General features: G+C 46.8%; 1 protein-coding gene across 1 annotated transcript; it reads right to left on the bottom strand.

The window, feature by feature from the left end:
• Positions 1–13,326: 13,326 nt before the first annotated feature.
• LOC126981481 (uncharacterized) lies at positions 13,327–24,473 on the bottom strand. Its single transcript, XM_050832562.1, has 3 exons — positions 24,360–24,473; positions 23,285–23,310; positions 13,327–14,792 (listed from the first exon to the last, which is right to left on the bottom strand). The coding sequence occupies exons 1-3, from the start codon at positions 24,440–24,442 to the stop codon at positions 13,516–13,518; spliced, it is 1,386 nt and encodes a 461-aa protein (XP_050688519.1). The 5' UTR covers positions 24,443–24,473; the 3' UTR covers positions 13,327–13,515.
• Positions 24,474–25,095: the final 622 nt, after the last annotated feature.

Below are 25,095 nucleotides of genomic sequence, written 5' to 3'. Positions count from 1 at the left end.
TTTTTACATTCTGAACCCCGACAAACTTTATTGGTAGTAGCGGATTCTTACCTCTCTCTCTCTCTCTCTCTCTCTCTCTCTCTCTCTCTCTCTCTCTCTCTCTCTCTCTCTCTCTCTCTCTCTCTCTCTCTCTCTCTCTCTCTCTCTCTCTCTCTCTCTCTCTCTCTCTCTCTTCTTCTTCTTCTTCTTCTTCTTCTTCTTCTTCTTCTTCTTCTTCTTCTTCTTCTTCTTCTTCTTCTTCTTCTTCTTCTTCTTCTTCTTCTTCTTCACCTGGTTCCGCCGTGGCTTCCTTCGTCTCATTCCTTTCCTCCCTCCCTTCCTGTCACCTCTTCCCTTTTCTTTTTCCTTCTTCGTCTTACCTCTTCCATCCATTCCCTCCCTTCCTCTCACCCTTCTCTCCCTTCCTCTTCCTTCGTCTCATCCTCATTTTGTACCTTTTACTTTCAGCCGGGTATTGAATTGGTTGTTTTAATAATTTTGGTTTTTGTAGCGCTGGTGAAGGTTCTCTGTTTTTATCTCTCTTCTGTGGTGAGTTAAATATAATTGAATTTTTACTTTCCATTTTACTCATTTTCTCTTTATTCTCGTTTTTACTCTCCTTTTTTTGTTCCCCGCTTCCTCCTCCCTCTCGCTCACACACACACACACACACACACACACACACACACACACACACATGTACCTTAACCTTCCCAGAAAATTATCTCCACTTAAATTTACGCTCACATACTCAAGATTTGCGGACACACACACACACACACACACACACACACACACACACACACACACACACACACACACACACACACAGGGCCGCTCTCTCATTCAAATTTCACCTCACAAAACACATCTGCATTTCAACGCGCAACTCTCATCTGACTTTACTTAAATTTACACTCAGACTTACCTCTTGAGAGAGAGAGAGAGAATGTAATGAAGTTGAGGAACATTGTGAGAGAGAGAGGGAGGGAATTGAGGAAGCTGGGGATGAAGAAGAGAGGAGTGATGCTGCGCGTGGAGAGAGAGAGAGGGGTCAGGGGAGTGGTGTCAGTGCAGAATTGCTGTTCCGCTCGACTGGCCGTCAATTTCACACTAAAACACTCCGACTAAGGCCCAGGAAGGGAAGGGGAGGGAGGAAGGGGGAGGGAAAGGAGGAAGGGGGAAGAGGCAGGTTGAAGGAGTGAGGTTAAGGGAAGGGGATGGAGGGGGAAGTAGGGAGGAAGGGAGGAAGAGGGAAAGGGAGGAAGGGAGGGAGGGGGAAGGGGAAGGGGAAGGGAGGAAGGGGTTATGAAAGGGGAGGAAAGGGAGAAAGGGGAGACGAGGGGGGGTTGTTTTACTTGTTGTGGGTGGAGGTTATGAGAGAGAGAGAGAGAGCAGGTAGGAATCTTGTTTATATAATCATCTATTGTTAAATACCTGTTGCTCCTCTTCCCTCCCTTCCCTCCCTTCCTCTCATACCTTCTCTCCCTTCCTCTCACCCCTTCCCTCCCTTCCTCTCAGCCATTCCCTCCATTTCTCTTCCTTCGTCTCCTCCCTTCGTTCCCTTCCCTCCCTTCTCTCCCAAACTCTCACCCTTTCTCTCCCTTCCTTCCCATTCCTCCCTTTTTCTCACCTCTCCCTTCCCTCCCTTACTCTCCCTTCCTTTCCCTTCATCTCATCCCTTGCCGCCCTTCCTCTCCTTTCATCTTCACCATTTTCCTCTTCATCTCCCTTCGTCTTACCCTTCACTTCCCTCCCTTCCTCTTGCTCCTTCCCTTCCTTCCTCTCTCCCTTTCCCTCCCTGCCTCTTCCTTCCTCTCCCAGTCTCACTTTTGCCCTTCCTTCCTACCCCTCTCACCCTTTTCCTCCCTTCAGCAAATCCCTTCTCTCCCTCCCTTCTTTACCCTTTCCCTTTCTTTTACCTCTACCCTCCCTTTCTCCCCTTCCTCTCTTCTACGCTTTTCCTCCCTTCATTACACCTTTTCTCTCCACTCCCTTCTTCTTTCCCTCCTACCTCCAATCTTCTCTGCCTCCCTCTCCTCCATTCTTGCTCCCTCCCCCTCTCCCTCCCTCCCTCCTTCATCCTCTCTCCCTTATATTATTCCCCCCCTCCCCCCCTCCCCTCCTCCACAAGAGTTGATTTCTTTATTTACTCTTTGATCTTGCCGGCCCATTGGAGGAGGAGGAGGAGGAGGAGGAGGAGGAAGAAGAAGAAGAAGAAGAAAAAGAAGAAGAAGAGGAGGAGGAATGCAAGGAGAAGGAAAGTGTGGTGATAGGTCTGGGATAAGGATATTTCTCTCTCTCTCTCTCTCTCTCTCTCTCTCTCTCTCTCTCTCTCTCTCTCTCTCTCTCTCTCTCTCTCTCTCTCTCTCTCTCTCTCTCTCTCTCTCTCTCTCTCTCTCTCTCTCTCTCTCTCTCTCTCTCTCTCTCTCTCGCTCTCTTGCTCTCTCTTTCCTCCAATCAGCGCCGCATAATCTCATCTTTCTCACCTTCGTTTCCTCCGCTCCCTCATCAACTCTTTACTTCCCTCTTCTCTCCGTCTCTTCCTCCCTCCCTCCCTCCCCCCCTACCCCCCACACCTGTCAACCTAGAGGGGATGAAATAATAAATCATAAACACCATCACTCAACAAGATGGACGGGGTAAGCGTGACACCCACACCTGGTCCCCCCTCCCCCCTCCCCATCACCCCCCATTCCTCCTCACCCATTCCCCCTCCCCCTCACCCCTTCCCCCCCTCACCCAGTTCCCCTCACCCCTTCCCCCTCACTCATTCCCCCTCACCCATTCCCCCTCACCCATTCCCCCTCACTCATTTCCCCTCTCCCATTCCCCCTCACCCATTCCCCCTCACCCATTCCCCCTCACCCATTCCCTCTCACTCATTCCCCCTCACCCATTCCCCCTCACCTATTCTCCCTCACCCATTCCCTCTCACCCATTCCCCCTCACCCATTCCTCCTCACCCATTCCCCCTCATTCAAGCACTCCCTCGCATCCCTCACCCATGGACTCATTACACACCCTTCCCCATTTCCCTTCCCCATCGCATCCATTTCACCCACCGCCTTTCTCTCCCTCAAAACCCTCCCTTATCCTCCCTTACCTTCACCCTCCCTTACCCTCCCTTATCCTCCCTTACCTTCACCCTCCCTTACCCTCCCTTACCCTTCCTTACCCTCCCTTATCCTCCCTTACCCTCTTCACCCATGGCCTCTTTACTCCCTTCCCCATTTTCCTCCCCATCGTATCCCTTTCAAGACCTTCTCCTTCCTTAAAATCCTCCCCTCACCCTTTCCTTCTCTCATGTTCTCTTTAGTTCCCTCCCTTCCTCACCCCTTCTCCCCACCCTTACCTTAAACGCCCCTCCTCTCCCTGCCCTCATTTCTACCTTCATCTTACCTACCTGCACCCCTTAGGTAAATACATTTCCTCTCTTCACCTCTATTTTTTTTCATTTTCTGACACATTTAGCTTTTTTCTCCTTATTCCGTCTTCGTCTTGTGTCGGGGAGTTAGTTGGCTATGGTGATGGATGGAAAGAAGAAGGGAGAGAGAGGGGGAGAGAGAGGGAGGGAGAAAAGGCCGACAGGTAAGGAGGAAAAAAAGGGCTCAGTAGGTGGTGGTGTTGGTAGTGGTGGTTGGGTCAGTGAACTTGCTTACCTGTCTGGGCGAAGGTGAGACGAGGAGGACGTGAGGTGCTGAGTGGGCTGGCTCCTCTCCTCACCTGCCCATGTGCTATATTACCTGTGCTCACCTGCGACTTCATATATGCAAGGGGTGAAGGGTTGTTTTTACCTTCCCTCTTCACCTGTCGATATTACGTGCTATCTTACTTTCTTTACCTTTTGGCTCCAGAAATTGACCCATCTTTCGGCCACTCCTTTTGACTCTTTGTAGGAGCAGTGAGTAGCGGGCTTTTTTTTTATTATTGTTTTCTTTTTTCCCTTAAACTGCTTCCTCTACTGTAAAAAAAAAGATGGAGTGGGTTGTATTCCCTTCCCTATTCACCTGTCCATGTGCTGTATTACCTGTGCTCACCTGCGACTTCATATATGCAGGGGCTGAAGGGTTGTTTTAGGCTCCCTCCATACCTGTCGATATCTTATTTTCTTCACCATTTTTCTTCATGGGGTGGGCTGTCTTCCCTTCCCTATACACCTGTCCATGTGCTGTATCACCTGTTCTCACCTGGGGCTTCATATATGCAGGGGCTGAAGGGTTGTTTTAGCTTCTACACCTGTCAATATTGCCTGTTTTGTTTTGTTCACCGTACAGCCTCGTATATGCACAGGTGGAGAGCTGCTTTACCTTTCCTCCTTACCTGTCACTCTGCTATATTACCTGTTTTTTTTTTTGTTTCACCATTTCGCTTTATATATGCACAGGTGGAGAGTTGCTTTACCTTTTCTCCTTACCTGTCACTCTGCTATATTACCTGTTTTTTTTTTGTTTCACCATTTCGCTTTATATATGCACAGGTGGAGAGCTGCTTTACCTTTCCTCCTTACCTGTGGATCTACTATATTACCTGTTTTGTTATGTTGTTCACCTTATTGCTTCATCTATGCACGAGGTGAAGAGGTTGTCTCCCCCTCCCTCCCCACACACACATACACACCTGCCGGGGCGCTACGTTACCTGTTCCTCACCTCGTGCCCGTATATAATTATGCGCGGGGCGAGGCATTGTCTTACCTTCCCTCCATACCTGCCACGGCGCCTCATTAACCTGCTATTCCTCCTTTTGTCTGCCGGCAGGAATGGCATGAGGGAGGACAGTCATTCTTCCGCTTCCTCCTCCGCCTCCTCCTCCTCCCAGACAACGATGGACAGTCATGCCTCCTCCTCTCCTCTTCCTCACCCCCCTCCACACACACGGCGGGTCACGGGGCATCAGGAGTGGAGGAAAGATTCGTCGTGCAGCAGCGGGTCCGGGCGAGGCCACCTGAGCCCGGGAGGGGGAGGCCGCCCAATGCAGCAGGGCGTCCAGACCCCCGCGGCCCGGCCAGGCGGGGGACCACGGGCTGACGGAAGGCTCACTCTGGAGGCCCCGGGTGTGTCTGGGCTGCCTGACCCCCCACAGTGCCCCCGACGTGGCACTCCGCCCCTCCTACCCCGGGATGCCCCTCCACGTCCTCCACCACCCCCGTCATCTCCTCCTCCACCTCCAGCATCTCCACGTAGCGGCCATCATGCATCGTAATGAAGAGGTAAGGTGATTATGATTCCTATTACTATTTTATTACTATTTAGAATCTTAAAAAGGCGTCCCACCGCTTGTTTGATGGAGGGAACCACCTGCCGCCCGAGAAGGCAGGTGCGGAAAGGCTCGGTGAAGGATCCCACGGTAAACTTTTTTTTATAGTACAGAGAAGTGACGTCGAGGGAGTCTTGATCACTATGTTGTTGTTGTTGATGTCATGTCCGTGTCCGGGAGAGCAAGCAAAGGTGTGTGTGTGTGTGTGTGTGTGTGTGTGTGTGTGAGTGTGAGTGGCAAGGGTGTGTCAGGCAATTCACAGTCTTAATTATTTTGTCTGCAATGTTTTCTCCTCGAATCTGCCCACCCGCCGCGTGAGGTACCGGGAGTGTGGTGCGGTTGTTATTATTGTTGCCATTACCATCATTGTTACGATCACCATTATTATTATTTTCATTATTATTCCGCCGCTGATGTTCGGGGATGGTTTTATTATTGCCCCCGCTGCTGTTGTTGCCGCTGTCCTCGAGGCGAAAACTATCACAATTTTGTTTTCGTTCCACCTGCGATCCCTTCAGCGGCCAAGGCAGTAATACCCGAGGGAGGAGAACATTTTCCCTGCGACGTCATAATTGCGCCTCGTCCTGCCCCGCCAGCTGGATTATACACGGGAGGAAAGTCTAAATAATTATCATCGACTTGAGCTTAATAATACTCCCCCAGCCGCACCTGAACGTTTAAATATAGGACCAACACATGTAGCAATATTAGGTGAGGGACTTGTTTGTATCTCGGCCTCGTCCAAGGAGCCATACAAGAGTTGCTTACCTGCGCCGATCATTATGTACAGGTAAACTGGACGTAAGATAAAACAGTGCATCATTGTATCTCAGGTGAGCCTCGCAGCAACACCTGAGCCCTTAATAGGTGCAGGTGGATTGCAGGTGATTCTTAGGAGCCTTAAACGGTTTCCTAATATTACCTCTGATTGATTTAAGGTAAAGTGAAGGTAAAATGAGAATGCGAATCATCGTATATGTTTCTTCCTGTAGCACATGAAGTTGTAACAGGTGGAAGTGTGTCTTGGGTGCGTATAAGGAGCTCAGAATGCTTACTCACCTGTGCAATGAGTTGATTAAAGGTAAACAGTTAATCATCGTATCACAGGTGTGTCAAACATTAACACCTGAAATAGTTCGCTGAAGGTGTATTTTGTGGTGTGTTCAGCTTACAATACTTACCTGTAAACACACCTGATTGGGTCTCACCTTTGCTATAACGGAACGGGAGACTTTCAAAATAATGTTTCAATACAGAGGGCAGCATTTGACCTGTCTGGAGCCACCTCGTTGGATTCTTTTTAGGAGCAGCGAGTAGCGGGCTTTTTTATTTTTATTATTGTTTCCTTTTTTTTGTGCCCTTGAGCTGTCTCTTTTGTTGTGAAAAAAAAAGTAAGAGACTGCACTCCAGATAGAGGTACAGGTAAGCACAGTGGCGCCCTCTGCCTGGAATCAGTTTTAAAAGTCTCCCATTTAACCTCTTGCTGTTTTTCTGACGTTTTCTTCTATTTTGTCATATTGGAACAGTTTTTTTTTTACGGGCATTGAGTTTTTAGCTTTTCCGCAGTTTTCAGTCCCACATAAACGCCTTGCTATTTAAGTCTTTTTTTTTTCTATTTTGGAATATTTGAGCTGGTTATTTTCTTTCCGTCTTTGCCATATGACCATTGTAATTGCGGTGTCATGGCTGGATGCCCAAATTAATTAATCAATCATTCAACCAATCAATCAATCATTTTTCATGTTTTCTTCTCCCTTTTCTCTGCATCCCCAATCAATCAATCTTTTTATCTTATTTTTCTGCTTTTGACCTGCATCCTCAATCAGTCAATCAGTAAATCAATCAATCTTTTCATAATTTCTTCTACCCTTAATTTTCTACCCCAATCAATCAACCAATCATCTTATCTTCCATCAGTTAAGCGATCAATCTTTCTTTTATCTTTTCTTCCATCCTTACTTGACCTGCTACCCCAATCAACTAATCACTCACTCACTCAATCGATCAATTTCTTCATCTTTTTTTCCTGTCCCTTACCTGCCACCTTATCAGTCCATTAGTTAAGCAATCAATTTTCTTTTCTTTTCTTTTGACCTTATTTTTTCCCATTACCTACAAAAAAATCCGCAATCAGTTCTTTTGTTTCCTTCTATCACTCACTCACTCAATCAATCAATCAATTTCTTCATCATTTTTTCCTGCCCTTTACCTGCTACCTCATCAATCCATTAGTTAAGCAATCATTTTTTTTTCTTTTGCCATTAATTTTTTCCCACTACCTAAAACAAAAATTCTGCAATCAGTTCTATCACTCACTCACTCACTCAATCAGTCAATTTCTTCATATTTTCCCCTGCCCTTTACCTGGTACCTCATCAATCCATTAGTTAAACAATCAATTTTCTTTTATTTTCTTTTGCCCTTATTTTTTCCCAATACCTTAAAAAAAAATTGCAATCAGTTCTTTTTCTTCCGCCTTTAATCTGTCCCAAACACCTAAAAAAAAAAAAAAAATCACAGGGTCTGGAAAGGTGAAATAAAACATGGGAATCATCGTATCAAACACTTTACCAACGAGAGGCTTCCACCATGACTAGTGCAACACTGACTTTTAATTTAATAAGGGGGTAAACAAATAAACAAATAAACAAACAACAGATATAGTACAACAAATGAAGAAACGGATGAGAGAAAACAATAATAGCGGAACACAGACAAGCAAACGAGGCGACGGTATAAAAAATAACAAAGAGTATTATCTATGAATATTACACGCCATTCATTCGGTAGATAGATAGATAGATAGATAGATAGATAGATAGATAGTCAAAATGAAAAGGAGAATAGGGAAAAGAATAGGAAAGGAGAGTAGAGGAGAGAAAGGAAGATTAGGGAAGAGAAGAGAAAAGGAGAGGAGAGGAGAGGAGAGGAGAGAAAAGAAGAGAAGATAGAGGAGAGTAGAGTAGAGGAAAGGACATAGAAGTGAGATGATAAAAAAAAGAATTCATAAATGCACACACACACACACACACACACACACACACACACACACACACACACACACATTATCACTCAGGAACGAGCATTGTTACAGAAAGTTACGGGGAAAGAAATCGGACTTTTATTTAAATATATATAATTATTCGCATTTACGTGCATAATGCAAAAGTACCGAGACAGCCGTTATAAAAGCCGTAAGTGGCCATCAGAGTGTCACTTAAGGGGCTGATGGGGCTGTTAGCAGAGGGAATGTCTGAACTGGAGGAGGGCGGGAGAGGCGAGGAGGAAAAGGAGGAGGAAAACGACCAGAGAAACTCGGAGGGAGGTTCACCACTTTCTTGTTTATTGTTTTTTTTTGTCTTTGGAGTTTATAAAGTCTGGATGTTTTTCTTTGCTTCTCTGAGTTTATAAAGGGTGGATATTTTTCTTTGTTTCTCTTGTTTCTCTTTGAATGGCTGTTTTTTTTTTTAAGCCGTTTTCACGTTTACAGACAAAATTTCGATACCTTTTTTTTGTGTTAGTGTTAATAGAATGATATACTCGGTTTGGCTTTGCATTATGAAAAGTCGCTCTGCAGTTTTTTTCTTTATTTTCTTTTGAACTAATATCTTGGTGTTTGTAAAGTTTTCGTTTTGGTGAATAATTATGATTCCAATTTACTTTGTGCAATGTAATTTTTTTATTGTGATGTTAGGTAAAGTTGGGATGGATTAATTTTTTTTTTAATTGGATGGTATTTTTTTATTTATTTTTTAATTTTTTTAGCGACTTCGTTTTATCATCGCATTAATATCACAACAGTTCACTCTGCTCATGTTTTCCTTCTTAAATTTTCATCTCTATATTTTACGTCATGTCTTTTCACCTCGTCCTCCACCTTCCCCCTCACCTTCCTCCCCTCCTTCCCCGCGTCCCCTCGTCACCCGGTGTTCGTCCAGGTGAGTCAAGTGGACGCCAGGTGAAGGCTACACGGTAAACATAAGTGGTGAGATATAGGCGTCGAGTCAGCACTGCCGTCGCTAACTTACTGTTGACTATGAGTGTGTCCCGGGCAGTCACGTGACCCCCAAGCTGGCCGGTGATTGGACGAGGAGCCACGCCACTCGCACGCTGATTGGCTGGTTTCCTGGGCGCTGGGTGAGGCTGGGCGGCCGCTATTTGTTACGTTGAAGTGTTTTCCGGCTTTTTTTTTTTTTTCTTGCATTCGTCGGTTTTGGAGGTTCGTGTTTCTTTGGTTTTGGTGTTGAGGGAAGTGCTCGATCTTCTTTTGTCTGGTTGTAAGGATTTTTAAGGTTCTGGTAGTGAGTTTGAAATTATATCTTCCTCAGACTTCATTTTTTTGTTTTGCTATCGAGTTTTTTTTTACAGCAGAGGAAACAGCTCAAGGGCAAAAAAAAAGGAAAAAAAATAATGAAAAAAAAGCCCGCTACTCACTGTTCCTACAAAAGAGTTAAGAGGAGCGGCCGAAAGATAGATGATAGATTCTTAACTTTATATAATTTTAGGCTTCATTTTTTTCATGTTTGCTTTATTATCGAGTTTAAATTTATAAGCTTTTCAAACTACATTTTTTTTCCATATATGTTCTGTTATGGAGTTTGAATTCATATACTCGGAAGACTTCATTTTCTTCATATCTATTTTGTAATCAAGAGAAGATGGCGCCACTATAAACACTTGCCTGCGCCATGACGGGCCGGAGCCGACTACCATCTAGGCCCCTCAAGAGAAGCCTACCGGCGCTATAGGCGTACACGTAAAAAAAAAAAAAAAAAAAAAAGTTCAAATTCAAATACTCTCCCGCCTTCCTTTTTTCCTATATCATCATTGCGTGTGTAGATTTATAAAGGTCATCGTCTTACGCCCTTATTTTGCACCATCCCTGGTTACATGCGAGAAGCCTTTGTGTTCAGCTTAAAGTCACACATCTCTCTCACACACGCACACTCGGCTCTCCTTCCCTTGCGCCAAATACGAACGGACGAATGGCAGCCTATCGCCTCATCGCCGTCCTCCGTGTGGCGCCGCAGCCCTCGCCTCGCCTCGCCCGCCTCTTTGTATTCCAGCGTCGCTCCTCGTCCTGACCACCGGCGACGCGCGGGGCCAATCGGAGCCCAGGAAACAAAAGCACCTCGCCTCCCGCAAGCTAACTAAAGCTATTAAGCAACTCTGAGCTTCTTTTTTTTCCCTCCCTTCCTTGCCTTGACCGTCCCTCCTTGTTTCTGTTCCTCTTTTCCTCACCTCCGCCCTCAATGCCTAGCTTCTTCTCTCCATTTTTCTTCCTTTTTCCCTCCAACGTGTGTCTTACCCTTTTGTCTTTTCCCTTCCTCCTATTTCCCTCCTATTATCTACATGTCTCAACGTCTAGCCTCCTTACTCCCTTTCCCTCTCCTAATTTTCATCATCTGCCTTTTTCCTCATTCACCCTTCTCCCTCCCCCTTCTTCCCCTCGTTTGTTATCCATCTTCCCCACCTTCGCCCTCAACGTCTAGCCTCTTCTCTCTCTTCCCATCCCCCTCTACACCTAATTTGCTTCCCATCCTCTCTCCTCCTCCCCCTTCCCCCTTCTCCCCAGGGCAGGACTGAGGGGCGGCCGGGCAGGTGAAACACGATGCTCATTAGGCCTCAGGTTGATAAGGTGTAACACAGGTAATTGCCAGATTTACGATGACCTATCCAACACCCGAGACTGTGTATTTGTCTTCCTATCCATCGCTTTGTTGGGCCTGTCTGTTAGTCTTTAATGGAGTTTTCATCGGAGGTTTGTGTTTTGGTCCCGCGGTGGAGTCGAGTAGCGTTAATAAGTCTAGTTAGTGTCTTTGATCCTCTGTTCTGGTATTAGTTGTCCTGGATGTCGTGTTGGAACCTTTTGTCTCTTATGGGTTGACGTTGATCTGATGTAACTTAACCCTCTATTATTTAGCCTTCAAGTCTTAAACCTATTATTTTATCATGAATATATTTAGTGTCGTTACTGTTGGTTGGCAATTTATAAACACCTGCTCACCTGCCTTGCCGCCTCTTCCATCCTGCCCTCGCCTTGCTTGCTGTTCCTTTACTCTTTCCTCTCCTTTATCTCTTGTTTTTCTTGCTGTCGTTCTTTCATAACACAACCCCAACTACGATTCACTAATCCAGCCACCGGACAACCCTCCCTACAACCTACTAGCCCTCCCTAAACCTGTCTCTCTTATTGTCACTTTCTCATAACATTTAATTTCTAGCATACCACCTTTACCTTCTTAACAATCTTCCCTTCAACCTACCAACCTACCATCGACCCGCATCTTTTCCTATCACTTTCACTCTCACAACACATTTTCATTTCCAGCCTATCAAGTTGACCCCCTCACAACCCTGCTTTCAACTTACTGACCTATCCAACCCCAGCCCCCTACCCACGGACACAGCCTCACACTCTTGTCTTCATGCCTCTAAAACGTCTTCCTTATGCCTCCTATGCCTTGCTAATCTCATGACCAGTTCTCTCACAACCTCACCTCACACACTCACTTCAATCCTAACTCACTTTACTACTCACCCACTCCTCCCTCACTCACTACTCCTCCCTCACAGACATCACTCCGCACAACATAAGCACTACTCCTCTTCTCCCTCATTCCCTACTCCTCCTCATTCTACATCCCTCACAAGTCTCACTCTCCCTCATTCTCCCTTTCAAATTCCACTCCCTACAAGATAACCAATCTCTCCCTCACCCCTTACTCCTCATTCTACCTCCCTCACAAGTCTTACTCCCCACAACACATACTCTCCCTCACTCCTCTTCTTCTTCCTCCCTCATAGATTGCACTCCCTTCAACACAACCACTGTTCCTCTCCCTTATCCACTTCTCATTCTCCCTTATAAATTCCACTCCCTACACTCCCTCACCCCTTTCACCTCATTCTCCCTCCCTCCTTCTTTCACACCCTTCCCCCCTTACTCCCTCACACAGCATGACCCTCCCCCCCCAAGCTCTCTCTGCCCACTGAGTCGCCGGCGTGTAGCACCTTAGTTATAGCGTGTCATTGGGTCTACTGCGCACCTCACACGCGCAGGGCCACTTAGGCGCCCCATGACGTCACAACATTGGGAGTTTACGAGACGTTCCGCCATATTGTTTGCTTTATTTTATTGGCAGCATTCAGGGCCCGGTGAGATTAGGTTAGTGTGTGTGTGTGTGTGTGTGTGTGTGTGTTTTGACTTTATATTGACTCGCTTATCCCGGGTTCTATTTTTTCTCTCGCTCTCTTTCAATTTGTCGTGTGTTGAAATTTTGTGTGTGTCCGTTTTAGGATTTTTTTTTTCATTTGATCCCGCCAAAGGTCACGGAATGGCTGTTTGAATATGTTTTTTTGTGTTTATGTGCGAGTGGGATTTTTTCAGTATGTGCTTTTTTTTCCAATTCAGATTCCAGCGAAAATGGTTATTACCGTTCTTTGTGACATGTTGCGAAATTCGTGTCGCTGCCAAATAAATGTTGAACACACGTCAGTCACTTCACACACACGGCCACACAGCTGCCTCCACACACCTGTCTCAACGCCGTCATGAAATGCATCACTACACGCGTTGCTACACACACCCTTGGTACGACACACACCTGTCTCCACGCAGTCATAAATAAGTCACTACACCTGCTGCTACACACGTCACAACCTTGTTACGACACACACCTGCCCCCCACGCCGCGCCACACACCTGAGCACCGCCGCCAGGTGGGTGACTCCCAACCGTCCGTCAGTGTGTCCCGGCGCCTCCAAGCAAGACAGCAGCACTATGTATGACAAACAAAATAATAATTCGAGGGATAAGAAAGACGCCAGCTTAGGTCTTTCCTATATACACATTATACACAGCTATGTACACCTGCACACGAATAACACCTGGCTAACACTTAATATAGAGGCGCACACCTGTCGGCCGCACCTGCACCGGGACGTACGAGAAGTAATGCCATTTATGTATGTATAGGTTGGAATGCTTTCTTTGATCGTCACTGGAACGCTTCCTCGCGACAGTGTCGGTAATGCCGAAGTGTACATCACTACATGTACGTAAAAATGTTTAATCGTGTCTACACGTATTTACACACACTCACAGATATGTAATAGTGCACATGACAAGCCCAGCGCCTCGCCGCCCGCCGCCGCTCACTGGACGCCGCAGTGCGCGGCTCTCCTGAGGGAGGCTCTTCAGTGTGGCGGCGATGGTCCTGGCTGGGCCTCACGGGGCTGCCGGCCGCTGCGTCCGTGCTGGGCAAGAGTTGTGGTCCTAGACGTATTCCGAGGGCACTGGCGGGAGTGGCTGGTCCTGCTTACTCTGGGCGAGGTACACGCCCCGCCGCTGGGGTCCCTGCTGCTGCCTGCTAGGAAGGGGCGGCAGAGGTCTGTGGGGGGAATCTTCTTCCTCCTCCTCCTCCTCCTCCTCCTCCTCCTCTTCGGCCAGGCTGACGGGCAGCGACTCAGGCGAGGCCGCGGCCACCCCCGGCCCCGGACCGGTAATACTAGTAGGAACACCAGCCGCGCCAGGAGCCTCCTCCGGGCCTGGGGTGCTGACCCCGGGCGGACCGCTGGCACCAACCCCGGGCAGAGGGGCAGTGACCCCGACTGGAACCCCTACCCTGGGGCAGGTGGAGACCGCTGGCCGGGGCTCAGCGACGCCCTTGGTGTTGGGCAGCGTTTGCACTTGACTGGCGGTGTGGATGACGGCCATGTTGGGCTGTAGCGGTGGCAGCACGCCCTCGCCCCCCCGGGCGTCCATGGCGAGGTGCTGGGGCAGGAGCTCCAGCGCCAGAGGGAAGATCTCTCGTGTGTGTAAAGACGGGTGTATGGAGGGGCCGGTGGGCGCGCCGCCCCGCCCGGCGAGCAGGTTGTGGCGGTTCATGATGGCCACGGTGGAGGAAATGTTAGGCAGTTCCAAGCACCGCTGGAGGCCTGTGCTGCTTCGCTCTTCGTTCTTCCTCTTCTTCTTCTTTTTCTTGTTGTTGTGGGTCTCGGAGGAAGACACGTCGGAGTAGTACGCAGAGGAAGGCGTGGAGGCCGAGCCGGTGGAGCTCTCGGGCTGCTCGAGGCCGGCCTCGGAGAGCACGTAGCCAGCGTTCTCATAAGTGCTCTCGCTGATGTAGGCACGAAGGGAGACAGGCCGCAGCGGGTCGGGGATCTCGGAGTACGTGTTGAGGGAGTAAGGGCGGTAGGCGGCGCCCGCACTCGTGCCGCTGCCCGGCGTCGAGGCCGTCGTGGAGTTGAGTTCGGCGTAAACTGCACTCTGGGAGTCGGCGTTGACGTACGGCTCCTCCGTGTAGGAGTTCTCTGACCCCTGGGAGGACGAAGGGCGCAGGGGCCGCTCCTGGGACGAGCCGCGGCGCCACAGCTTCATGCTCCAGCCCGTGTGCGTGGTGCCCCCGCCGGCACGGCCCCCGGGCGGCGCCTCGTCGATGCCCTTTATGCTCTCCGTCCCGCCGCGTTCTCCGGTCCCTCCGGTGCCCCCCGCGGGGGCACTGGTGGTGGAGCCCTTCGTCCAAGTGCCCCGCATCAGCATGGGGCACGAATCTGAGGGCAGACAAGGTAAACATTAGCCAAGTGTTCCCCCCGCTGGCCGCCCCGCCGCCCCGCACCTGCACCGTGACGGCGGCGAGGCATTGTGGCCGCGGCAACACCAGCGGCAAGCACACGCCACAGTGTGTAGCCCTTGCATGACGACCTGTAGCACACACACACACACACACACACACACACCGGTAGAGCACACCGCCGCCCTGCCCCCTCCCCCCCTGGGCCACACACACTTTGCAGACCGCAACATTCTCAGTCTTGCATTTGTCTGAAAACCGGAACAAATTGGGATCGGCGCGACATGCTCCGCCGCCCCGCCCGACACGCGGTCCGCCCCATAAACCCGACACAGTCCCTCAATAAAGCTGTAAAAATCATCGCTCATCCAGACCCTGCCTGGCGGGGCCGCGGCCTAACCCTGAGCCAGGCGGAGACGTCCCCTCACACAACCTTCCCCCCCCCTGGTTACCACGGAGGTGTGACATTCCGCTGCAACAGTACCCGCCATAAACAAAGCCCAGACCGGCCTAGGCAAAGCGGCGGCTCGTGAGATGAACCGAATTAGCGTCGTAAAAAAGGGACGGGACGCGGCGCGCTACCCCGCCTCGAACCGTCGGGACCATCAAGTCTTTTGTAGCGCCGTGATCCATCGTCTGTTTTATGTCTCGCTCGAGGACTCGGAGGCACTGACGAGGAGGGATTCTTCCTCTCTTTTCCTCCATCTCTCCGTCTCTCTCTTCTTCTTTTATTTATACAAGTGTCTCCTTATCCTTGTGGAGGGACGGATCAGGGAGGGATTTCCTGGAATGTTGTGCGTGGGGAGAGGGGGGAGAAGAGAGAGAGAGAGAGAGAGAGAGAGAGAGAGAGAGAGAGAGAGAAGCAATCAAAAGAAGAGAGTAAATGAAAGAAAAAAATACAGAAAAGAGAGAAAAGGGAGACGACAGAGAAGAGACGAAAGAAAAGAAAGAAGAAAAAAAGAAAAATAGGAAAAGAGAAATGAAAGAAGAGAGAAGAAAACAGCAGAGGAAAGAGAGAGGAATAAAATAAAAGAATAAAAGATGGAGCGACGTATATACAAAGAGCAACGAAGCTTCCAGGAAATATTGACAGGTTCCCCGCCTCGCAAAAAAGCCTCGACATTTTAAATAAGCAAAGAGAGCGAACACAAGAATGCTTCCAGACGAGACCGATACAGCGCTACCAAGGCCGGAAGACGCGGAGGAAAGGCAAATTGAATAAGAGGAAGAGGAGGAGGAGGAGGAGGAGGAGGAGGAGGAGGAGGAGGAAGGACAAGAAACAGAAAATGGAGTAGCAAAAGTATAGAAAAAAACGAAAGGAGCAAGAAGAAAAGAGAAAAGAAGATGAAGAAGAAGAGGGAAAATGAAAACGAGAAAAGAAGGGTTAAGGAAGTGAAGAGATGGAAAAATAACTGCAGGGGATAAAATGAGAGGAGAAAGTAGAAACAAATAGAAAAAAAGAACAATGAACAATTTTGAAAAGCAGAACAAAACGATGATATAGAAGAAGACGAAGAGGAAGAACAGAAAGAAGAAAAAAATGCAACAAACAGCAACAAATTAAAGGCAACAGACATAACAGGAAAAACAAACAAAATGAGAGAGAGAGAGAGAGAGAGAGAGAGAGAGACACCGAGACAGAGACAGACGCAGAGACACAGAGGCCGAGTGGGACCGAGAAAGCTCCTTAGCGTCGAAAAGTGAAAAGATTCGGCCGGACAAATGAGTATGATAAATCAACATGGCCGCCGCTGAGCTGCCGGAAAAGATGCGTCCTGACACGCCTATTATGTCGGCCGAGAAGTTAATTGAATTCAATGTTAGAGAAGTGTGACCCAACCAGAGGTGTAACCCGAGAGAGGACAGGTGTGGAGGGGGGGGAGGGAGGGGGGGAAGGTGGAGGAGAGAGGGAGGGAGAAAGGATGGTGAGGCATGTTCTTCTTGTCTCCTCCTCCTCCTCCTCATCCTCATCCTCCTCCTCCTCATCCACCTCCTTTCTTCCGCCCTTTGTTCCTGCTTCTTTTTTTCGTTCTCCTCCTCTTCTTAATTTCCTTTTTTCCTCCTCCTCCTCTTCCTTTTCTTCCTCCTTCTCCTTCTCCTTTCTTCCGTCCTTTGTGTCTGCTTCTCTTCTTAATTTTCTTTTTTTCCTTCTCTTCCTCCTCTTCCTCCTCTTTCTCCTCCTCCTCCTTCTCCTCGTCTTTGTTGTCGCTTCAATAGTTAAAGATGATCCTCTCCACCTCCTCCTCCTCCTCCTCCTCCTCCTCCTCCTCCTCCTCTTCTCCCATTATCTTTTTATTCCATGTGACTACTTTTCTTACATGTGTTCTAATTTCCTTTTTTTTCTGCATCTTTTTTTTTTTTTTTCGTCGTCAGCTCAGATTCTCGTGTCCAGTCCAGCGTCATTTTCCGGTGTGTTGAAGCGGATTTTATAGGTTCGTTTAATATAATAATAGAAAAGTTAACTACCACGAAGAAAACGGTTTGCCCCATAAAAAAATAAAGAGTCGAGAGAAAACGTAGGAGGAGGAGGAGGAGAGGAAGGAGAGAGAAAGAATTGAGGAGGAAGAGGAAGAGGAGGAGGAGAATGGGAGAGGAACAGAGAGATAATGGTGAACCAAGAGCAAACGAGAAGAAAAGAGTAAGAAGGAAAGAAAGAAAGAATTGAGGAGAAGGAGGAAGAGGAGGAGGAGAAGGAGAAAGGAACAGAGATAACGAGATGAGAGAAAGAATGAGGAGGAGGAAAAGAAGATGGAGACGAAGACATAGACAAAGAGGAAGAAACGAAGAAATAAAATGGAAACAGATAAAAAAGATCGCTTAAAAACTGAAGGGATAGAAAAATAAATAGACAGAATAAAAGGAAAGAAAGAAGAGAGAAGCAGGAAGTGAGAGAGATGAAAGACAGACAGATAGTGGAAGGAAGAGAGAGAGGGAGAGAGGAAGAAAGAGAGAGAGGGGGAGATAAAAATAATTGAGGAGAAGCGTAAGAGAGGAAGGAAGAAGAGTGAATCGGAGCAGAAAGAATGGAATGAGAGTCGGAGGAAAAAGATGAGTGAGAGAAAGACGGTGAAGGAGGAGGAGGAGGAGGAGGAGGAAGACCAAAAAAGTATTAGAAAAGGAAGATGAGTAAGTGGTAGGAAGAAAGGAAATATGGAACGGAATTAAATAGTGGGAATGGGTGGTTTAGAAGACCAATTTTTACCCCCCCCCCCCCTCCATGCACTCACCTCGAGAACCACAACCACCCATCACCACCACTACCACCAACACCACCAACACCAATAACAACAACAACAACAACAACAACAATCATCACAACCATCACTAACACCACCACAAAACACCACCAATAAGGATAATCAACACAATCACCACTGCAACCAACATCACCACCACCACCATCACCACAATCACCACCGTCATCACCAACACCACCACAAAACACCACCAATAATTATAATCAACACCATCACCACTACAACCAACCAACATCACTACCACCACCTCCACCATCACCACCGCCTCCACCACCTCCACCTCGTTACCGCCACCCGAGCAGGTCTGTCCGCCTGATGCCACCTCGCTCATGTTCTCGCCCCGTGTCACTCAGGTGGAAAATCCCTTTGATAAGTGGTCCGCTGCTCGACCTCTTGGCGGCCAGGTGAAGAGGGAGTAAGGGGGGATGGGGGACATGGGCAGGAGTGAAGAGGGAAGGGGGGTAAGAGGCAGTGGGGAAGGTGGAAGTAGATTGAGTAGGAGGGTAAAGGGAGTAAGGTCTAAAGGGGTAAAGGGGTTATGGGTGAGAACAAGGAGAGGTTCAAGGAAAAGAAATCTCAAAGGGGAGTATTGGGCTAAGGGTGAGACTATGTTCATTAAATGGGGCATATAGGTAGGAGGAAGAAGAAAAGGGAAAAGAAGAAGAATAGGGAAAATGAAAACGCGAAAAGAAGGGTTAAGGAAGTGAAGAGATAGAAAACTAACTCCAGGGGATAAAATGAGAGGAGAAAGTAATGGGTAAAGGGGTGTTAAGGGGAGAAATAAGCAGGAGTAAGAAGGGGTTTAAAGGGAGAAAAAGGAAGGAGAATAAGGGGTAGAGTGTGAGGCAAGGTGGCACGGTGGCAAGAGGGGGGATGAGGAGATATTTATAGAGCAAAAATGGGCAAGTTGAAAAGTGACAACAAAACATAAATTAAGTGGGTCTGGAAACAGGTGGGAGCAAGCGAAGTAAATGGGTGGATAAGAAGCGTAGATGTGTTATTAGTGGTGAAAATAATACTGTAGGGGTTAAAACACGTGCTAATGGGATATTTAAATGGGAACAGGACTAATAAAAGGGAAGGGGAAATAAAGAGACAGAAGATAAGAGATAATTAAACAAGAGTAAAGGAGTGCAAAGGGATAAGGGAAAAAGTGAAGAAAGGAAGATAATTGCACTAAGGGTTAAAAAAAGGGACAGGTAACCAGGTATATAGAGACGGCCAGGTGAAGGGGACTAGGAGAAGAGGAGACGGAGACCAGGTGATGCAGATGAAGTGGAGGTGCAAAGGGCAGGTGAGGAGGAAGGAAGGGAGCCAACGGACGAGGAGGCTGTGGGGGCTGATAATGGAGCAGGTGAGAGGGAGGGGAAGGGGAAGTGGGATGCTGGGAGGGAGATGCTGGGGAAAGGGATGCTGGGGGAGGGGAAGATGCTGGTGGAGGGAGATGCTGAAGGGGGGGGGGGATGGGTAGAGAGGGGGGTGCTTGGGGGGGGAGGGGGAGGGGGGGTTCAGGGGCCTAGGTTGGGGTGCGGTCTGTTGTGTTGAGGCAAGTTCTGGTGTTGATGCTAATTGTTATTGATGGAGAGAGGCTGCAGAGAGAGAGAGAGAGAGAGAGAGAGAGAAGAGAGAAGAGAGCAATTTAGGGAGATGGACCAGAAGAAGAAGGCGGAGGAGGAGGAGGAGATCGAGAATTGTCCAAGAAGCTAAAAGATAAAGAAGGAGAAGAAGCAAAAGGAGGAGGAGGAGGAGGAGGAGGAGGAGGAGGTGAGAAGAATACCTGAGTTAGAAATTGTATAGGATTGTCTGATGGACACGCAGATAGGGAGGAAGAGAGAGAGAGAGAAGACCACCATCTCACCACCAATGCAGAGAACAAAACGTCAGTAAAACTCGAAAGCCGAACAGCATTCCTCTCCGCCTCCTCCTCCTCCTCCTCCTCCATTCCTCCTTTCCTCCATCTCTCACTCGTACATTCCTCTATTTTTCCTTCTTGTCCTCTATTTTTTCTCCTTATTCCATTTATTATTTTTTTCCTTTCCTCTTTTTTCTCCTCCTTTTTATCATTTAATTTTCTTCTCCTTTCTTTTATCCTTGTTTTCTTATCCTTCATCTTTTCTTTCTCCTCCCGTTCTTTATTTCTTCTCATTTTTCCGTTTATCTTTTTCCTTTAAATATTCCTTCCTTATTTCTTTTTTCTCTCTCTATTTCTCTTCTTTCCTCTCCTTCAAATCTTCCTCTTTTTTTCTTCTTGGTCTTCATTTCTTCACGCCTTTCTCCTCAATGTCTTCTTTCCCTCCCGCCTCCCTTCTCAATTTCCCTCCATCCCTTACTCTTCCTCTCTCTCTCATTTTCCTCTCCCATTTTTTTTTTTTTTCCTGCGTTTCCTGATCGCCTTCCAGTCTCATTCTTTTCCACTTCATCTCAAACTCTCCAATCCGTATCGATCCCTCAGACTTCTCATCCTCTCTTTCTTCCTTATTTCTTTTCGATTATCCTTTCTTTCTGTCTTTTTTTCGTTCATTTCCCTTCCTCCTCTCAGTCCCTTCCCCTCTCCCTCTTTCTTCCTCCTCCTCTGCTTCCCTCCTTCCTCCTTCAGTGCCGTGGAGGGAAGGCTTCTCCCCTCCTACTCATTTGAATAATACAGCCTCTTCCTTCTTCCTTCCTCCTTCTCCTTTCTCTCCTTCCTCCTTCTTTTCTTTCCCATTCTTCTTCGCCATCCTTCTCTTTTCACTCCTTTCTCGCTATCCCCCTTTTCCTTCCTTCCTCCGCCCCCTTCATCTTTCTTTTTTTTCCGCTCTCTCTCTTTCCTCCTCCTTTCTCTCCTTCCTTCTTTTCCTTCCTCTTCTTCGTCATCCTCCTGTTTTATCTCTTTCCTTCTCCTCCTACTCCTTCTCTTCTCCCCCTTCATCTTCCTTCTTTTTCCGCTCTCTCTTTCCTCCTCCTTTCTCTCCTTCCTTCTTTTCCTTCCTCTTCTTCGTCATCCTCCTGTTTTATCTCTTTCCTTCTCCTCCTACTCCTTCCCTCCTCCCTCTCATCTTGCTTCTTTCCTCCTCTCTCCCCATCTTTCTCCCTCCCTATCCTCCTCCTCTTTGCCTCCTCCTCTGTTTCCTTCATCCTCGTCTTTATCCCTATTCCTCCATCCTTGTTATCCTCCTCTTTCTTCCCTCCTCTTTCCTCACTCCTCATCTTCCTTCCTTCTTTTCACTTCTCTCATCCTCTTTCCTCCTCCTCCTCCTCCTCTTCCGCCTCGTCAAAATAGCAACTTCGTCTCCAGAGTGATTTCTTCCTGTCCTAAACTCGTATTACTCGTGTTTCGGCGCACAAGCGAGTGAGACTTCCCTTTCCTCCTCCTCCTCCTCCTCCTCCTCCTTCTCCCTTCGAATTCTGTCTACGTTTGGGCGCCTTATAGAGTATTGTGTATATGTAGAATGCTCTCTCTCTCTCTCTCTCTCTCTCTCTCTCTCTCTCTCTCTCTCTCTCTCTCTCTCTCTCTCTCTCTCTCTCTCTCTCTCTCTCTCTCTCTCTCTCTCCTCCTCCTCCTCCGCAGCATCCGTCCTTCAATCTTCTCCTCCCCGCCTCCTCCTCCTCTTCCTATTCTTCTCGTCTCATATCCGCCGAGAGATATTCGCGGCGGCTGAGTTATCGGGCCTGGACTTTCCGGGCGGAGCGTCGGCCGTACGTGAGGCAGATATAGAAGGGTTTCTGATTCCCTTTAACCCGCCTCACCGATGGCTTATACGGGGGTGGCGTAGCGTCGCGAATCCCTTATGTGTTTGGGGGTGGGTGATGGGGAGGGTGGGATGTGTGGGTGGGTTTGGTGTGGTGGGGGTGGGAGGTGATTGTGTGAGTGGGGAGTTTTTATATTTTTTTTCTGTGTGTGTGTGTGTGTGTGTGTGTGTGTGTGTGTGTGTGTGTGTGTGTGTGTGTGTGTGTGTGTGTGTGTGTTATGGAACTGGGAGTTTTTAATGTTTCTTTTTTGCGTCTGTCGATTATTTTCCTTTTTTAATCCGTGTTTTTCTCTTTTTCCTTTTGTTTTCTTTTTATAGTTTACATTTTTTATACCGATGCAATAGCCGGTCTGTTTTTTGTGTTTTTTTGTGATATTTTTATTGTTTTATCGCTGTTTCTTTTAATACTCTGCTAGTTATCTAAAAAAAATATTGCTCTTTTATTTTTCAGTTACAAAAAAAGAAAAAAAAGTTCAGCTGCAAGGGTTGAGTCTATTTTCCTTTTATTTATATTTTTTTATCTTTCTTTATTTATCTTCTGTGTTGTGGTTCTCGTCATTATTTTTCACTGTTACAAGAAAGAAAAAAAAAGTTCATCTGAGAGCTAAGAATCTATTTCCCTTTTATTTACCTTTTTTTTTTTCTTTCCCTTTTTTATCCTCTGTGTTGTTGTGGTTCTCGTCATTTGCGTCTCGGCCTTCCTCTTATCAGTTAGTTTACTCCCTCGCCCTTTTATTTAGGCATCGTCTCTAATCAGGCTTATAGCGAGGGAGGGCCGGGCTGTTGTGAGGGCCTGGGTGATCTGTCTCTGTACCTGTCTGTCTGTGTGTGTGTGTGTGTGTGTGTGTGTGTGTGTGTGTGTGTGTGTGTGTGTGTATCGGCGTGTTTATTTGCTTTCCGCGTTCTTCTTTTCTTTACTTTTTCTTCTTCGTCTGTTTTCCTCGTTTTTCTTTTCTTCTTTTTCTTCATCTGGTTTTCTTGTTCTTCTTCGCTACTCTTTCTCTTCATATGCTTTCCTAATTCTTCTCTATTTTTTCTCCTTTTGCCTGTTTTCTTCGTTTTTCTTTTCTTCTTTTTCTTCATCTGGTTTTCTTGTTCTTCTTCGCTACTCTTTCTCTTCATCTGTTTTCCTAGTTCTTCTCTATTTTTTCTCTTCCTCTGTTTTCTTCGTTTTTCTTCTCGTTTTTTTCTTCTCATTCGCTGTCCTCGTTCTTCTCTTTTTTTTTTCTTCATTCTTGTCTATTTCTCTGCATCTTCTTTCCTTGTTCTTTTTCCCTATTTTTTCTCTTCATTTACTTTCCACGTTCTTCTTTTCCTCCTCTTCTCATTTTTTTCCTTCCTTCATAGTCGAGTTGGTTCGTTTAATTAAGTGCCCCGTGCCCCGCCCAGCCATTCTTTCGGTCATCTTGAAGTATGTCTGTCACACACGCACACACACACACACACACACACACACACACACACACATCACGACTTATCTTACTCACCTCGGCCCGAAGGAAGAATCTTGAATCTGAAATTAGAATGAAAAAAGTTAGTGTTAATAAAAATAATGATAATAATAATAATAGTAATAATAGTAATCGTAACAATATTGATAAAGATACAGTAATAAAGATAGATTTATGAGAGAGAGAGAGAGAGAGAGAGAGAGACGCGCAATTAAAGATGTAAAATATGAATCATTGAGTAAATTAATCTATATCGTAATTAGATTAATGGCCTCGTTTAATATATATATTCCGAAGAGTAATTTTATGAGCGGGCAGAAGTCATTAATAAACGGACGAAGTTGATAGATAAATAACAGGGGACTGATAGATCGACACACTTTCCGACATATATAGGCAGGTGAATAAAAAAAGACCCTCAGGTAGATAGACAGGTAGATAGGCTGATAAACGGGACTAAGAGCTGCACATAGGTTGAGGGACAGGTGGAGTGATTGCCAGGTAGATAAGAATTGAGATTGGACTGATATCTAAATGAAGACGAATGATTGTGGAGATTGATATATAGGCGGATAGATAGATAGATAGATAGAAAAAAACATGCAATACTGACTTTGATAAAAAAAAAATTAAAACGCGGGGACTTAGTTAGAACATAGAAATAGAGATAAAAACACCGATTAGTGACTTAGATTGATAAAGATAGATAGAAGAAAAAAAACACGAAGATAATTAAAAAAGTAAATAAAGATAAAGAGAAAAAACATAGGATACTTAGATAGATAAAAAAGGTAGAGGAAAAAAGAGGGTACTGCCATAAACAGATAGATAAATAGACAGATATAGATGTAGATGCAGAGAGAGAGACAGAGGATAAAAAAAATATACTGAGACAAAAAAAAAAACGAAAAATTGACTTACTAGATATAGATAAGAACAAAAAACACAGGATAGATAGATAGATAGACAGATAGATAGATACATACATAGAAATGAAAAGAAAAACGCAATTCTTACTTAGACTTATTTATATAGATGAAAAAAAAACGGGATGCCGAGGTATATAGAGAGATAGATAAAGATAGATAAAGATATATAAAACAATACTCACTTCCGACACCTCAGCAACACCACCATGACCGCGGCGCCCACAGCAGCCGACACCAGCGCCACGCCCACCAGCACGCCCACCATGCCGCCGCCCACGCCAGGCTCTGTAGGGGGAAGGACACGCACATTAGCAAACCGTCCACACACACACACACACACACACACACACACACACACACACACACACAGGGTTGTAGCAGGCCCCTGAGACTGTAACTTAAGGTATCTGATGACGGAGTGACGGGGAACGACAGTATAGGACCAAACAGAGTGGGGCGATAAGGTCAACCCTCTTCATCACTCCTCCTCCTCTTCCTCCTCCCCTTCCTCTACCTCCTCCTCTTCTTCCTCCTCCACCCACTCTCCTTCCTTCCTCCTGTTCCTGTTTCATGGGTTTCGTCTTTTGTATTACTTGGTGTTTCATTTTTTAATCATCTTCCTTCTGTTTCTTCTTTTACTAGAAATAACGGTTTACCCATTCAGTCGAGTCGATGTAACACAGACATTGGAAGGAGTTTCTTTTCAAACCGAGTCATCCGCCACTGGAACAATCTTCCCTCAGAAGTAGTAAATGCGAATACCATCAACTCCTTCAAATATAGAATCGACCGTCATTTCGCTGCGTCAGGAGTAAACTGAATAACGAGGGGCTTCCATCTGCTCCTCAATATCGAGGTGCTTTCATCTGCTCACCAAGCCCAAAGTGGCGGTCGAGCAGATTCAATCACCCAAGCGGG

This window comes from Eriocheir sinensis, chromosome 48, assembly GCF_024679095.1.
Source record: "Eriocheir sinensis breed Jianghai 21 chromosome 48, ASM2467909v1, whole genome shotgun sequence".
In the NCBI taxonomy this organism is placed as follows: domain Eukaryota; kingdom Metazoa; phylum Arthropoda; class Malacostraca; order Decapoda; family Varunidae; genus Eriocheir; species Eriocheir sinensis.
This window is presented reverse-complemented; position numbering and strand designations above follow the sequence as displayed.